The following is a 15,000-nucleotide window of genomic DNA, read 5'->3' as shown; positions in this document are numbered from 1 at the left end:
CAACAACAACAACAACCACCACAACAATCAGAACAATCAAAGAACTGGTTCTCCCGCAAAGAACTGGTTCCAGATCCACAGTCCATCTCCAAAATGATACGCGTCCCTCTACTTTGTCCCAAAGAAGTTTTGGTGGAGGAGGGTCTAATGACAGGGGAGCTTAGGACATTTGTCTCAGGACATGGGACGCTTGGACAATCTGTTTTTAACTGTCGCCTTTGAGGGAAATACAGTTGTGGTTTAATAAATACATTTAATTTAACAACCACCACCACAATAACCACTACAACAACCACCACCATGACAACAACAACAACAACAACAACAACAACCACCACCACCACTGCAGCTTATGAGAACTAGTAAAGTCAAAATTATATTCTATTGTCTACAAAAAATATATATATATGTTTTTAATCATCATTGTGTTGAGTATTTAAGTATTGTGACTACACTACTACACTACAACTACCACTACTATTACTACTAAAACTGCTGCGACACTGCCTTCCTTGTCTCGGTGTCTCTTCCTCAGATTTGCATATGGTCCAGTTTGGTCCAGGACAGTGTCAGCCCTCAGCTCACACCAGCTCTTTAACACAGGCGCGATGTACTTCATGTCTCGCTGCAACAAAAACAAGCTATTTTTGCATGCTATTCTGGGAAGCCTTTTTCATGCTTTTTATTTTTAGAAGTCAACATGTGGCAAGCATTTATAAAGGCCTGCATTTTAAGTTGATTTTCTAGCAACAGAACTGTGGCAGCTGGTACAAAAGAATATTTTTGTCAAAGCAGCTTTTTCTGAAGTTATACTGGAACGTCTTGTCTATCACACAGTGTATTTTGGGTTCATATTTTGAATGATGAAAACAAGCAGAAATGAACCCCAGCTATTTAGAAACGTACAACTTATACATTGCATACATAGAATGAATAAATTACATTCGCTCTCAAATTCATTCACTATGTATTTCACCTATATATTTCAGAAGTTGTTGAATGGTGGGTTGGATTGTGTTTAGCTGTATATAAATAAAAGAAATCCAGGTGATGTCAAGCCAATCAGCCAAAAGCGATAGAACTGTCTCAACGTATTACCACTGGCACACAGCTGAATTTATCTTTATGGATTTATTGTACAAACTTGTAAAAGCTATGTTCAAGGCTTTGTTGCAAAAGTTTGGACAGGGATTTCTATTTAGTCTTATAGTGTTAAAGATTCAGATCGCAATGTCCATTTGTTTTTTCAAGGAGAGAATTCATCGTTGGTCTGTACATAAAGTATTAGCCGGCATGTAATAACATCTCAAATTCTGTAGTGAGAGAGATGCAAGCTGATTGGTGCTACCTGTATTTTTAATTTAGTTTAAAATTGCAAAAGAAATGATGTACTGTAATGTAATTGCACAATGTATGTACTACTACTTCCATATTATAGTGTTTGTAAGACAAGGCGAGTTTATTTGTAGAGCACAATTTGTACAAGGCAATTCAAAGTGCTTTATATAACAGGAAATTGCATTAAAGGCATTATAGACTGTTAGTCCTTTTTCAAATGGTGCGCCCGTACCCCCTCCACCGCTGCCTAGGACGTAATGCCTACGCTATTTGTGGAAGTTCGGCTAACAGCAACCAAACACCAATAGTTTGATCGAGACAGATCATTTAACACTGCGCAAATAACGAATAAAGACGAACAGAGCTATAGTCACAACTGTGTTCGCTTTTACATCTGTTTGCTTATAAGGTTTGATATGAAATGTGCAAAGGACAGATGTATGACACAACTTTAAATAATTTACACTATTAAACTAATCTATGATGTTTCCAGGCAACGCGCTCAGAATCCCGTTTTCTTGTGAATGCACAGGTTAAGACCAGGCACAGCGTGATGCTGCTGTTGCTGTTCCATCCTTCTACCTCAAAGCATATCACGTGTGCAATTAAAAATCGCACTCACTCAAGCTTTCAAATGATAAATTAGACTTACCTGTCCAGAAGAAATTTAGTGACCCGTTTTTAGACGCTTCATCTGCTTCAATACACGCATCATAAGAAAGAATCTCTGAGAAACACTTTAGTTTGGTCTTTTGGCTTTGCTCCATTTCCCCTCCTTTTCTTTTGCGGCTTTCTGGTTGTGGATTCTTATCTGCCATTGTAACAAACTTTGTGCTACCTGATAGGACGCTACAGTTCAAAGAAACCTGCTTAGAACTGTGGTGCTGGAGTAAACGGCGTCTTTCGTAGGCAGAGGTGCTAACGTACATGGCATACTCAAAGCATGTAGTCTAGTCAGAAACGCTAGGAACGTAACGCCTAATAGGTAACATCATATCGTTGTTTTCAAATGGTGAAAGTTTAACTGGCCATAATTACAAGCCTGTTGGACATCTATTAGGCTGCCGAAAAGCCGAGCTGCTTTAAAGTCTGTTCTCTGAGCCACAGGAGCCAGTGCAGAGACCTGAGAACAGGACTAATGTGATCATACTTCCTGGTTCTAGTCAGGACCCGAGCAGCAGCGTTCTGGATGTACTGCAGCTGTTTTACAGCTCGTTTGGAGAGGCCAGTGAGCAGGCCGTTACAGTAGTCTAATCTACTGGAGACAAACGCGTGAATACGTCTCTCCAAGTTTGATTTAGACACAATAAATTGGATTTTTTTTTTTGCATGGTAAAAAGCTGCTAATGTTATTGATTTGACGTGGCTGTTAAAGTTCAAGGCTGAGTCCATTATTACCCGCAGATTTCTAACTTGATATGTTGTTTTTAGAGCGAGACTCTGGAGCTAACACAGAAATCATTGTCATTTTTTAAGACGATGATTTCAGTCTTGTCTGAGTGTTGCAGGTTCTCAGGTTTGACCCTTGGGGCACGCCACAGGTCAGGGTCATGTGGTCTTAGACACAGTTACCAATTTCAACAAAGTACTTCCTGTCTTCCAGATAGGACCTTAACCAGTTTAGGGCAGTGCCAGTGATGCCCACCCAGTCCTCTAGTCTCTGTAAGAGGATCCCATGATCGACAGTGTCAAAAGCAGCACTCAGATCTAACAGAATTAAGACTGAGGCTTTGCCCACGTCAGTGTTCAGGCGGATGTCATTTGTCACCTTGACAACAGCAATCTCAGTGCTGTGATGAGGTCTAAAACCTGACTGTAAATTAGTTTTTTATTAAGAGGAACTCAGTGAGATGTTGGTAAACAATTTTTGAGGTTTTTGAAGTTTGGTGGAGCAGATTCTATTAAAACTAGGGACTGGGTGTTATCTTTTCACAGGCAAGATGAATCAAATTTCTCAGATTGGGCAGTATAACTTGCCTTTTGTTTTCCCATCTGTGTGACTACAGAAATAGCACAATGGGAGGCTGTCGTCACACAGGTTTCCGGGTGTGTTTGTTTTTTATTATGACTTGAACTACAATTGTTCACAGTTGTGAACAATGATCATTTCAAAACCCAATTTAACTTAATTTAATGTTAACCACTTCTGTACATGCATTGTACATGCATTGTACAGGTGCATTGTGTAACTTTTCTGTTGGACATTATGTGCAACATTGTAGGCAAAGCAGCAATATCTCCATGGAGACAAGCAGATGACCCTCAATCAGAAAGGTTACATAGTGCAACTTGAAAAGAATGTACCCTATTATTAGCCATTTCAACATTTGCTGGATGCAATTATGATGCAATTGTAGGGTAACATACTAGTACAAGTACTGTAAGGTTATGAATGTCCACCCACTTGTGGAGGAGGGGGGCATTCAGGTTTGATATTGATTAAAGAATTGTTCAAGAATTCAAACATGGCACACTGCCTAAGTGTGGGTAAGTTTGAATCGTATTTTTAAGAGAAGAATGGGGCACCAGCCGGATAATCGGCAATTTAACAACTCTATAATCAGATATCTAGATTAATTAATTAATTAGAAATTAATTTGCTCGTTGATCTAAAGGTTTGAGAACGTAACCGTGACATTGACCCCTTTTCTGGAAATGAAGGAACACTTAACCAAATGTGGGTTATGAAGATTTAATGACCAAAGAATTAAACAGATAAATATGAATCAGGAATATGCAAATGAGTCGATAACAGATGGAAAACACTAGATCTATCTAGGTGTGTGCAAGAGTTAACTCTCAGATGAAATTCAGCCAGCCTGTGAGGTGCATTCATACGAACGGAACCAGAAGCTGTGATCCTGAGAAGACGGGCCTGCGTGGGGTCCAAGGGCCTGCTTGGGGTCCAAGGGCCTGCTTGGGGTCCAAGGGCCTGCGTGGGGTCCAAGGGCCTGCGTGGGGTCCAAGGGCCTGCGTGGGGTCCAAGGGCCTGCGTGGGGTCCAAGGGCCTGCTCTGGAGCTCGGCTCTGTCGTTGTCTGGCCAAAGAAGGACTGGATCGGTTCTGCGATCTGCGTTCTTCTTGGCTCTGAGGTGTTCTCCTTGGCTCTGAGGCGTTCTCCTTGGCTCTGAGGCGTTCCCGAATGAAAAGGCCGTCGTGCTGCTCCACAGATGTGGCTGGTCTAAAAGGCTTTGGACTTGAAAAAGTTGCAAAAGGTCCTTGCTTGATTTTGCGTGATGCAGCATCAATCACGTTTTTTTAAAACGGGCACAGGTTTCTTAGTTCCGGGAGGGAACCTTAGCTTCTCTTGGAAAAGTCTTTGTCCCGTAGCGTAGCATCGCTCACGCTAACTAGGCCCGAGGCCTGCTCCCAAGGCCTCATGGACCTTGCTGGTGGACCCTGGATGGAGGGTCGAGCTTCGAAAGAAACTCGGATGGAACTCGCTCTGGAGCTCGGATGGAACTGGTCTGTAACTCCCTGCTCTTTCCTTTTGTCTTTCCCCGCGGGGGTTTTGGCGCCGTGGCTTCAGCCAATCAGCATGTACGCTGGGGTCAGCGCTGATAAGGAGACGAGATCTGGCTTTAGGCCACAAGAGTTACAAAAAAGGTAATAAAATTGTCCACAAAACAAGTTATGAAACAGTTAAAATGACATGTTAAACACGATATCACAATATGTACATGTAAAGTCATCTGGTGGACACATTTTTGCAATCTGATAATTGTCTATTAAAACCACTAAAACCGCATAGTCTTTCAGCGTTTTAGCGTTTGTCTTGGAGAGATTGTTACTCTCTGTAATACAAAAGGAGTCATTTGATGAAAAGTTATTTTCAAAGTTCAGAGCGTCTCTGTTGTCACTATTACATCCTCTTCCTTCTGAGGGGCGTAAAACTCCACACGGGTAGTAGATAACACCTAGCCCGCATTCCTGTCACCATGGCAACAGGGGTAGGACATCTGCATATCCTACACAATTATGAGCTCTTAAATAATATGATGTTGATGATGTCAATCACAACTTGCAAGTTGAGTAACTTTTTAATAAAATTGCACATCTCAGAGAAGTCATTTTGATGGCATCATTAGGCCCGAGCCCCAGCAGGGCGGAGGGCCTATTGCTCCTGCAACGCTGCCAAAGGCAGCGTTGCAACTGTCTGACCAAACATGCGGGCGCAGCCCGCATGTTTGGTACCCCGTCGCCCCTGGCAAGTACAGTGAACGAGCCCATGCCGAAGGCATGGATCATGCATACTTACTCCTGCTATGACAGAAATAGTCAACAATTAGTGAATGGGCGTAGCCCATTCACTAATTGTTGACAACAGCAGCGCGAAGCGCTGCATTCCTCCAAAAACCCTCCTGGCATCGTCCCGTACGCGAGAATCCATGCCGCAGGCATGGGCCATGCTTGTATCTGCTCAAATTAATGGAAGTCTATGGGGAGTGGGCGGGGCATCCCGACGGAATAGGGAGTGACAAGCGCGTAAGCGCTCGTAATGATGATTCCACCCCATGGCGGCATCGGGAAGGCTTAGAGCTTTCAAACGATGTATAATTTGTTGTTATAGTGGAAACGGCTATATTGTTTTTGCTAAAAATATTATTATTTTTATTTTTCTTGTTCTTCTGCTTTTTGATCTCTAATTTGACCCCCTGAACATGCTCAAAAACTCACCAAACTTTGCCCAAAATTCAGAATCGGCGAAAAATTTGATTTTTTCTGGGCCATTTTTTTTTTCGTTAAAAAATGGCGCGACAGCGCCACCGACAAAAGTCAAAATACATTGCGCCTATGGGAGACGCCCCGAGGTCAACTTTGGCGTAAAGCTACGAAATTCGGGACACGCATTCCTCTCGTGAGGACAAAAAAAAAATATCATTGTGGCCACGCCCCCAGACTTACCCTATGCCCGCAGTCTTCCTTTGAAAATGAAAACACACTGTGTTAGCCATTTTGTTCACGTCAAACTTTGACGAACTCCTCCTAGGGCGTTTTGCCCACCGACTTCAAAATCGGCGGACGTCCTCTGCACAAGTGGGGCATCTAAAGTTATTCAATTTTTTGAGATACCTTTTACGGTCTGTGTGCGGCGCAGCCGCAAAGTTGGACAACTTATTTTGGAATATTGCAGATCTAAAAATTGTTCCCATTTGATCAAAACAAGTCCGATTAGGACCAAATTTGAATCAGTTGTTCAACTTTCTAGTTTGGACCAGTTTATGATGACAAAATTTAAATGGGCGCGATAGCGCCCCCTACAGAGTGACCTTTAAATTAACATTGAAGGTCAAAAATTAGTTCTACCAAAATTTTCTAAACTTTACCCAAAATTCTATTTTGGCGTCCCGATCAAAAAAGCCAATCAGACAAATGCCTTAATTTTTACGGCGTAGTCGTAACGATGACATAAACCTCCCATGTTATCCCTATGGGAAAACCGCTAAATCTCTCGAATATCCACATTTTTCTGTTTCACACTTTAACGAATTCCTCCTAGTGCGTTTTGCCCACCGACCTCAAAATCGGTGTACGTCCTCTAGACAAGTAGTGCATCTAAAGTTATGCAAATTTTAAGGATAGCTTTTACGGTCTCTGTGCGACGGAGCCGCAAACGTTTCCCAGAATTCTGACTATTTGGCCTTCAGAGTGGCCTATAAACAGTAGAGTTTTTCCAAATGACATTATATTTTGCACAAAATTCTAATTTGCCATCTTGATCATAAAGTATGAGAGCCAAAGTCATATTTTGTACGGCGTAACCGTAGCGATGACAGAAACATCCCATGTTATCCTTATGGGAAAATCGTAGAATCGCTCAAATCACCACATTTTTACGCTTCACACTTTAACAAACTCCTCCTAGGGCGATTGTCCGATCAAGTTCATATTTGGAGAATATCATCTACACAAGTGGGGCATCAAAACGTATCCATATTTTGATTCTAAGTGCTACGGTCTCTGTGTGGCGGACCCGCAAATATATATCAGAAATGGGAAAACAGCGAAATCTCTGAAATGTTCACATTTACGCTTCACACTTTAACAAACTCCTCTAAGGGCAATAGCTTGATCAAGCTCATATTTGGGGAAAATCATCTACACAAGCGGGGCATCAAAAGTTATCCATATTTTTATTCCAAGTGTCACGGTCTCTGTGCGGCGGACCCGCACATTTGACCGACATTTGTGTTCATTTGTACTGGATTGGCCATGTCCAATGTGTCGCCGTCTGTCAAGTTCTTTTTTAATTCAACACAATAAGGGCGCCATCTTTATCAAGTCGAAAGCGCAGAGTCGGAAGGCCGGCGGCCCGCGAGGGCCGTTGGATGCCGCTTGCGGCTTTAATTTTTCTTGTTCTTCATCGCTTTGAACTCTAATTTGACCCCCTGAACATGCTCAAAAACTCACCAAACTTTGCCCAAAATTCAGAATCGGCGAAAAATGTTATTTTTTCTGGGCCATTTTTTTTTTCGTTAAAAAATGGCGCGACAGCGCCACCGACAAAAGTCAAAATACATTGCGCCTATGGGAGACGCCCCGAGGTCAACTTTGACGTAAAGCTACGAAATTCGGGACACGCATTCCTCTCGTGAGGACAAACAAAAAAAATCATTGTGGCCACGCCCCCAGACTTACCCTATGGCCGCCATCTTCCTTTGAAAATGAAAACACGCTGTGTTAGCCATTTTGTTCACGTCAAACTTTGACGAACTCCTCCTAGGGCGTTTTGCCCACCAACTTCAAAATCGGCGTACGTTCTCTGGACAAGTGGGGCATCTAAAGTTATCCAATTTTTTGAGATACCTTTTACGGTCTGTGTGCGGCGCAGCCGCAAAGTTGGACAACTTATTTTGGAATATTGCAGATCTAAAAATTGCTCCCATTTGATCAAAACCAGTCCGATTAGGACCAAATTTGAATCAGTTGTTAAACGTTCTAGTTTGAACCAGTTTAGGCTGACAAAATTGAAATGGGCGCGATAGCGCCCCCTACAGAGTGACCTTTAAATTAACATTGAAGGTCAAAAATTAGTTTTACCAAAATTTTCTAAACTTTACCCAAAATTCTATTTTGGCGTCCCGATAAAAAAAGCCTATCAGACAAATGCCTTAATTTTTACGGCGTAGTCGTAGCGATGACATAAATCTCCCATGTTATCCCTATGGGAAAACCGCTAAATCTCTCGAATATCCACATTTTTCTGTTTCAAACTTATACGAACTCCTCCTAGTGCGTTTTGCCCACCAACCTCAAAATCGGTGTACGTCCTCTAGACAAGTGGGGCATCTAAAGTTATCCAAATTTTAAGGATAGCTTTTAAGGTCTCTGTGCGACGGAGCCTCAAACGTTTCCCAGAATTCTGACTATTTGGCCTTCAGAGTGGCCTATAAACAATAGAGTTTTTCCAAATGACATGATATTTTGCACAAAATTCTAATTTGCCATCCTGATCATAAAAGTATGAGAGACAAAGTCATATTTTGTACAGCGTAACCGTAGCCATGACAGAAATATCCCATGTTATCCTTATGGGAAAATCGCGAAATCCCTCAAATCACCACATTTTTACGCTTCACACTTTAACAAACTCCTCCTAGGGCGATTGTCCGATCAAACTCATATTTAGGGAAAATCATCTATACAAGCGGGGCATCAAAAGCTATCCATATTTTTATTCTAAGTGCTACGGTCTCTGTGTGGCGGACCCGCAAATATATGTCAGAAATGGGAAAACAGCGAAATCTCTAAAATGACCACATTTTTACGCTTCACACTTAAACAAACTCCTCCTAGTGCGATTGCCCGATCAAGCTCATATTTGGGGGAAATCATCTACACAAGGGAAGCATCAAAAGTTAGTCATATTTGGATTCTAAGTGCTACGGTCTCTGTGCCGTGGAGCTGCAAATATACTATCACAAATGGGAAAAACGCTAAATCTATGAAATGTTCAAATTTATGCTTCACACTTTAACAAACTCCTCCGTGGGCAATAGCTCGATCAAGCTTTACTTTGGGAAATATCATCTACACAAGCGGGGCATCAAAAGTTATCCATATTTATATTCTAAGTGCTACGGTCTCTGTGCAGCGGAGCAGCAAATTTGACTGACACTTGTGTTGATTTGCACTGGATTGGCCATGTCCAATGTGTCTCCGTCTGTCAAGTTCTTTTTTAATTCAACACAATAAGGGTGCCATCTTTATCAAGTCGAAAGCGCAGAGTCGGAAGGCCGGCGGCCCGCGAGGGCCGTTGGATGCCGCTTGCGGCTTTAATTTTACTTCTACTTGATAATTTGAATTATATTACATGATTTGAACATTGGTGGTTCTTACAAGTGATGGGCAATATCACACATATTTGATCCGATACCAATACGCAATATTAATCCAATGTCGATACCAATGAGTTTTGTATGAAAATGCATTGAAACTTCTTGACTATGAACAATTTTACGTTGGCCATTATTTTCTTTCAACCTCTGCTTGAACTAATATGAAAAGTAAATATATGTACAATATATTACAAACATTTACACTTAAAAAAAAAAGGTTAATCCTTTGAAAATGCCTGATTTTTTAAAATAATTTAATGTTTTGCTCTTTCCAATAAACTTCAGATTATCAATCTCCTGTATTTACTCTTATACTCTTTACACTCACTTGGACCACCAATGTAACTTAGGTACTATTATTTTGAAGTAGTGGTGCCTTTAACACACATCATTATACGCGTTTGCTTGCATATCATATTATTTTCCCATCCAAATCCATGTGCATGCTTTTTAATGTATGGATTAGCATAGCACTGGCTCTTAGAAGCTCCTTACCTGAGTGTGTAGAGAATTTTCCCATTGTTCCAAATCCGGAGCAGCTGATTGGGCGTTGTTATCCAATGAGAATCTGCTGTTTTTGAATTTCTAAATATTGTGTCCGGTAGCCAAATGAGCCCCACCATATTGCTGTTGGAAAAAAACGCACAAAAAGATTGCATGAGAGAATGTATTTTCCAAAATGTAAGAAGTTCTTGTGTTCCCCATAAGAGGATAATCAAATACCACGCCAAGAAAGGGAAAACAAAGCACATCAATCAATTTGTTCCATTAATTATAGGGCCTCTTCCACAGAGCCACAGATATTGTTCTCAAATGGGATATTCGGAGAATGGAAACGCACAAACAGTATAGTAGCAGAGAAAAGAAGGCTACAATTTGTTTGTTTGAAAGAAAGAGGCTGCTGCAGAGTGCTGAATGAGGCAAAAGTCTTGCTATTTTTCACAAAGGGAGAAAGCTTTAGCAATGGTTTAAGTCTATTGTCTTAAATAATGCTTCTTACTTAAAGGTGCACTATGTTACTGTTCTCATGGACACACCACCACTTTTTCTCTCCACCAGCTATTATTGCTTTGCCTACAATGTTCCACAGTATGGCATTATCCATCTTCATTCCACTGGCAGTTAACAGCAACAGGATAGGCTGGAACAAAGACAACTGATTGAATAAATGAAAGATAGACACATTTAAAGCCTTATTGTGGAACATTCAAGGAAAGGCAAGGCAATACCATCCACTTAATTCATCTTTACTATGTTGTTATACCCATCCTACAATACACAGTTTTGTAACTTTTGAACACATTGTGCTTCTACGCTTTCTAAGCTTTAGCACAATATGTTCTAGTCTTTCCACTTTCAGCTCATAATGTCGATACAATTGTGAGAGAATATTTGTGTTTGTAACTTCTTTACCTTTGCAATATGTCCTGTCTATACTTAAGAAATACTCACATTTGTGGATTGTGTAATGGGGGCGTACTTTTGTAAATGTATGTTAAAGAATTGTACGTGACTTTTGTGATCTATAAAAAGACAATCGTATATAGAAATGAGCAGTCCGGTCCAAAACCGTTGAACTTTGTGCATCAGGGTTTTCAAGGAAGATGAGATGGGAAATGAGCTAGTTTAACTAAGTTTGTGTCTTGTCCGTACGTACAAATTCCATGTTAAGTTTTATAAATGAGACATCTGATTGTCTTCATCGATTTACATTTACCGGTTTATGTCTGTGTAATCCCTCATTCGTCCAGTCGTGTTCCATTGTAGAAAAAGCTTCAGTTGTAGTCATCTAACCGAGTCCAGATGAATACAAGTGAAGCTTTTTCTACAATTTACCGGTTTATACGTTTAATACCATATTGTGGAACATTCCAAGCAAAGCAATAACTTCCCTACAATAGAAATGTTTCATGGGGAACATTTAAGTATTTTTTTAGCATCTAAATCCGTCTTTTAACATTAAATGAATTGTTGACTCTAAATGACTACTTGTAAATGATTGTTCTGCACTTTAAATAGGAAACTAGAATATAGGAATGGGGATGCATTCAATTCAACAATGCATTTTCATTATTTCATTTTAATACTATGCGTTAATAGTATGAAATCTACTTTAAGATAACTCAAAAACGATGCTTTCAAAATCTTCCTCGTTGTATACTGCCTTTATATTCAAATTGATAATAAACAAAAGTGCGGAAAACAGCTGTATTAGTTGTATTGTGCTGATCTAACACTGAGTCCCAATTTGGATGAGGTGTGAAGATAAAACAAACTGACAAATCGTTTGCATTTTCCCCTGGACTAAATCAATATTTCCTGCAGATGAAGCTATTTGGGATTTTTTTTTTTTTTTACCTGTTGAGAGTGAGGAGCCTCATGCTGCTGCTGTTGTAACGAAGTCTTGTGTCCACCCAACTCTGAGCGAAGATGATATCGATCTGGTATTCCTGAAGAGAGAGAGAGAGAGAGAATAGATGGAGGAGGAGACAAGGAAAGAGGGAGGACAGAAAAGTGAGAGATTGGTCAATACTCTGAGCCACAATCCTTTTTTAGCTCCATAGAAAGTAATGTTCCCGTTTTGCAGAGACAAGTCCAATTCAGAATATTTTGGGTCTTTTATGTATGGCTTTGTCGTGTACTCATGTACACTTACATCATTCACATTTTCAGCTATTTCTTATTTTTATGATAATGCAATTTATTAGCACTTGTTAGTCAATTTGTCAATTTTACTTGACGAAATAGAACAAAATCATTAAAAATCATTAAATCAATAAATCATTAGATTCATTAATTATGTTAATTTGGCTGTTTAAGTGTTCATTTTTTTAGATTTGGTTCATTTGGAATAATTTACTGGAATGGTATAATATTTTCTATAACATTATATCACACATCATGTACTACCTGTAACAGGCCCGAAAAAGGTAAATAATAAAAATCAGTCAAAACTATTGTAAAAAGTTATGGAAAAATACGGCAGACTGTATCTACCTCTGTATCTACCTGCATTGCAACAGTGAAATTCCCCCATGTGTGGACAATAAAGGATTATCTTATCTTATAAATATTGTATCAAGTATTATTATTTTTTTATCTCATTCAAGAAAAAATGTTTCTTGTATTAATTAAAAACATTCTAGAAATTATCTCACAACATTTTTAACAATCTAAACCCAATATTACGAAACTAAACAACTGCGTTGACGAAGTGTTGCCGTGGCCTCGGGGGTTTGTGTGTTTGTTGGGGAAACATACTTACTCAAACTCCAAACGTTAACTTCAAAAGAAACACTCAATTGCTCGTTGCGTGTTTGAAATGGAAATGCAATGACACGCTTTGCACAAACTGTTTATTTCAGCACATTTCTCTCACCCCCGATCTCACCCCACGCTTCATTATGAGAAACGGCATCTTTAACTTTCTGTAGGTGATGCTGGGCTTTTGTGATCAAATATTAACGATATTCTCTGTATATGCCGCCCTTTAATGAGCAGACAGAAAGGAAAAAGTATGTATTTTGTAGAAGATACTGTATGAGAATGCATGTAGGAGCAACTCACTCTGAAGTTTAAGACGAGGGGTGGAGCTTAGCCTTATAATTGACAACTGACTAGCAATTACTCACGAGGTAACAAGGTAAGAGTGCAATCTGTAAGAATAATGTAGGCGTCATATGAGATTAAACAGTACAGGTGCTTTAAAGGGTTTTTGTAGCAAAAAAAAAGTTGAAAAACGTCCCCTTCATTGCCTCGTAAAAGGCCACGCACAGAACACACACTGATTTAAAAAGTGAAAGGCTTTTACTCCATCAAAAATGAACAATAATGTGGGCCCCTAAAAGAAGTAAAAAAATATAATTATCACAGAATTTAACTCCCAACTGAACAAAACAAACTGACCTAACAAAGATCAGACCAACAAGGTTAAAACGCATCAATGGACAATAAAACAATATATATGCAGGACATAATATACATCCCAAACGATCCTTTAAAAACACATTATCGTTTCATAATTCAAAACAACGGTGAAATTCATGTCAGTGTTGCAGAACAAAGCACAAAGGAGTTTGCGATGTGAGCCATCACACGAGACAACAGCCCTCTGTGTTATGACCCGCCTTTTCCCTCCGAGTCAACACCTGTATCTCACCAAAGGCCCGGACCCCCGCTGTAAACAACACACAGGACTCACAAACCAGCCCCATGGTGAACTGGAACCTTCCACTGCAGCCAAAACCGTTTGTTTGTTATCTTTGTTCTGCTGGATTAAAAGTTTCTTTGACAAAATCCTTAATTTCTTTAGTTCACATTTAAACAGACTTAGTGCTTCCCTGTGTGTTCTAAATCTGTAACTAAATCATGTCTTTCTTTAGTTTTCCTTCAGGACTGTGTTTTGAAATGTGTTGTGTTTAAATGTACATTTCCTTATGACCTGCTAATGATGTGTGTCAATATGTATTTAGTATTTTAGTAGTATTCAAAATTAGAACAATAAGGTCACTCCCAAGTCACTCCCACTCTAGGCCACACCTCCGAGGTCAGATAAAAGTGACCAGATGGGTATAAGGTGGTTACACATACTTACATATACATTTTTTAGAAATGCAGATATTTTCCTGGGTTTGGGCCTTCTGTCCCCACACACACCGATTTATTTAGAATCAGAAATCCAAAAGTGTTTATTGCTATTGTCAATGAACAGAATTCACAAACATAGGAACTTGGTGATTCAGTGCAATATAAAACAATGAACAATGAATAAGTCAAAAGAGAAACAATTTTATTGCATAAAACAGACATTTTTATAAACGCTCTCCAAAGTGAAGATTTTTGAAAATTAAATATTTATACTTTGTTACATTCTTAAATAGATTCTACAGTACTTAGTAGTATTTGTACATTTCTGACAACATTTTACTTCAACTCCTTACTTTTCAAGCAAAGTATCTCTACTTTACAAACTTGTGCTTTTGTTTAAATACACAATATCGACCACCCTCTTTTACGAAACGCCCACAAGCGCCTTTTTTCCTCTTTCACTTCTAAACTTTTGATCCCGCAGCGTAGCGTGGACTTATTTACTCGACCTGTGTAAGAAATATAAGCGGATTGGACCAAAGGCCGTGGCGTGAACACGAGAAGAACCGGGAGAGAGGCAGAAGAAAGCTGAAGGCTAAACCATATTCTAGTGGTGTTTGAGCAGGGTGTTCATAAACAGACAGGAGGATGGATAGACCAGGCTTTAGCTCCTCAGGTAAATAAAAGCTTTGGGGAAGGATCAGAGCAGAGTGCAGTTGTCAGGCTTTTCTTTTATT

The 15,000-nt window shown here is 39.8% G+C and overlaps 1 protein-coding gene across 1 annotated transcript in view; it reads right to left on the bottom strand.

Moving 5' to 3' along the window:
- Positions 1-15,000, bottom strand: part of LOC140379787 (gamma-aminobutyric acid receptor subunit gamma-3-like) — a 154,101-nt gene that overhangs the window by 43,393 nt on the left and 95,708 nt on the right. Inside the window, exons 4-5 of the mRNA XM_072464311.1 lie at positions 12,035-12,126; positions 10,172-10,303 (exon numbers count right to left, since the gene is read on the bottom strand). Coding sequence (XP_072320412.1) covers positions 10,172-10,303; positions 12,035-12,126 — 224 coding nt within the window. The remainder of the gene's footprint in view (positions 1-10,171; positions 10,304-12,034; positions 12,127-15,000) is intronic.

This window comes from Eucyclogobius newberryi, unplaced genomic scaffold (assembly GCF_026437365.1).
Source record: "Eucyclogobius newberryi isolate DKJ021-1_F unplaced genomic scaffold, fEucNew1.0.hap1 SCAF_1, whole genome shotgun sequence".
NCBI classification, from domain to species: Eukaryota; Metazoa; Chordata; class Actinopteri; order Gobiiformes; family Gobiidae; genus Eucyclogobius; species Eucyclogobius newberryi.
The sequence above is the reverse complement of the archived record's forward strand: the minus strand, read 5'-3'. Positions and strand labels throughout refer to the sequence as shown.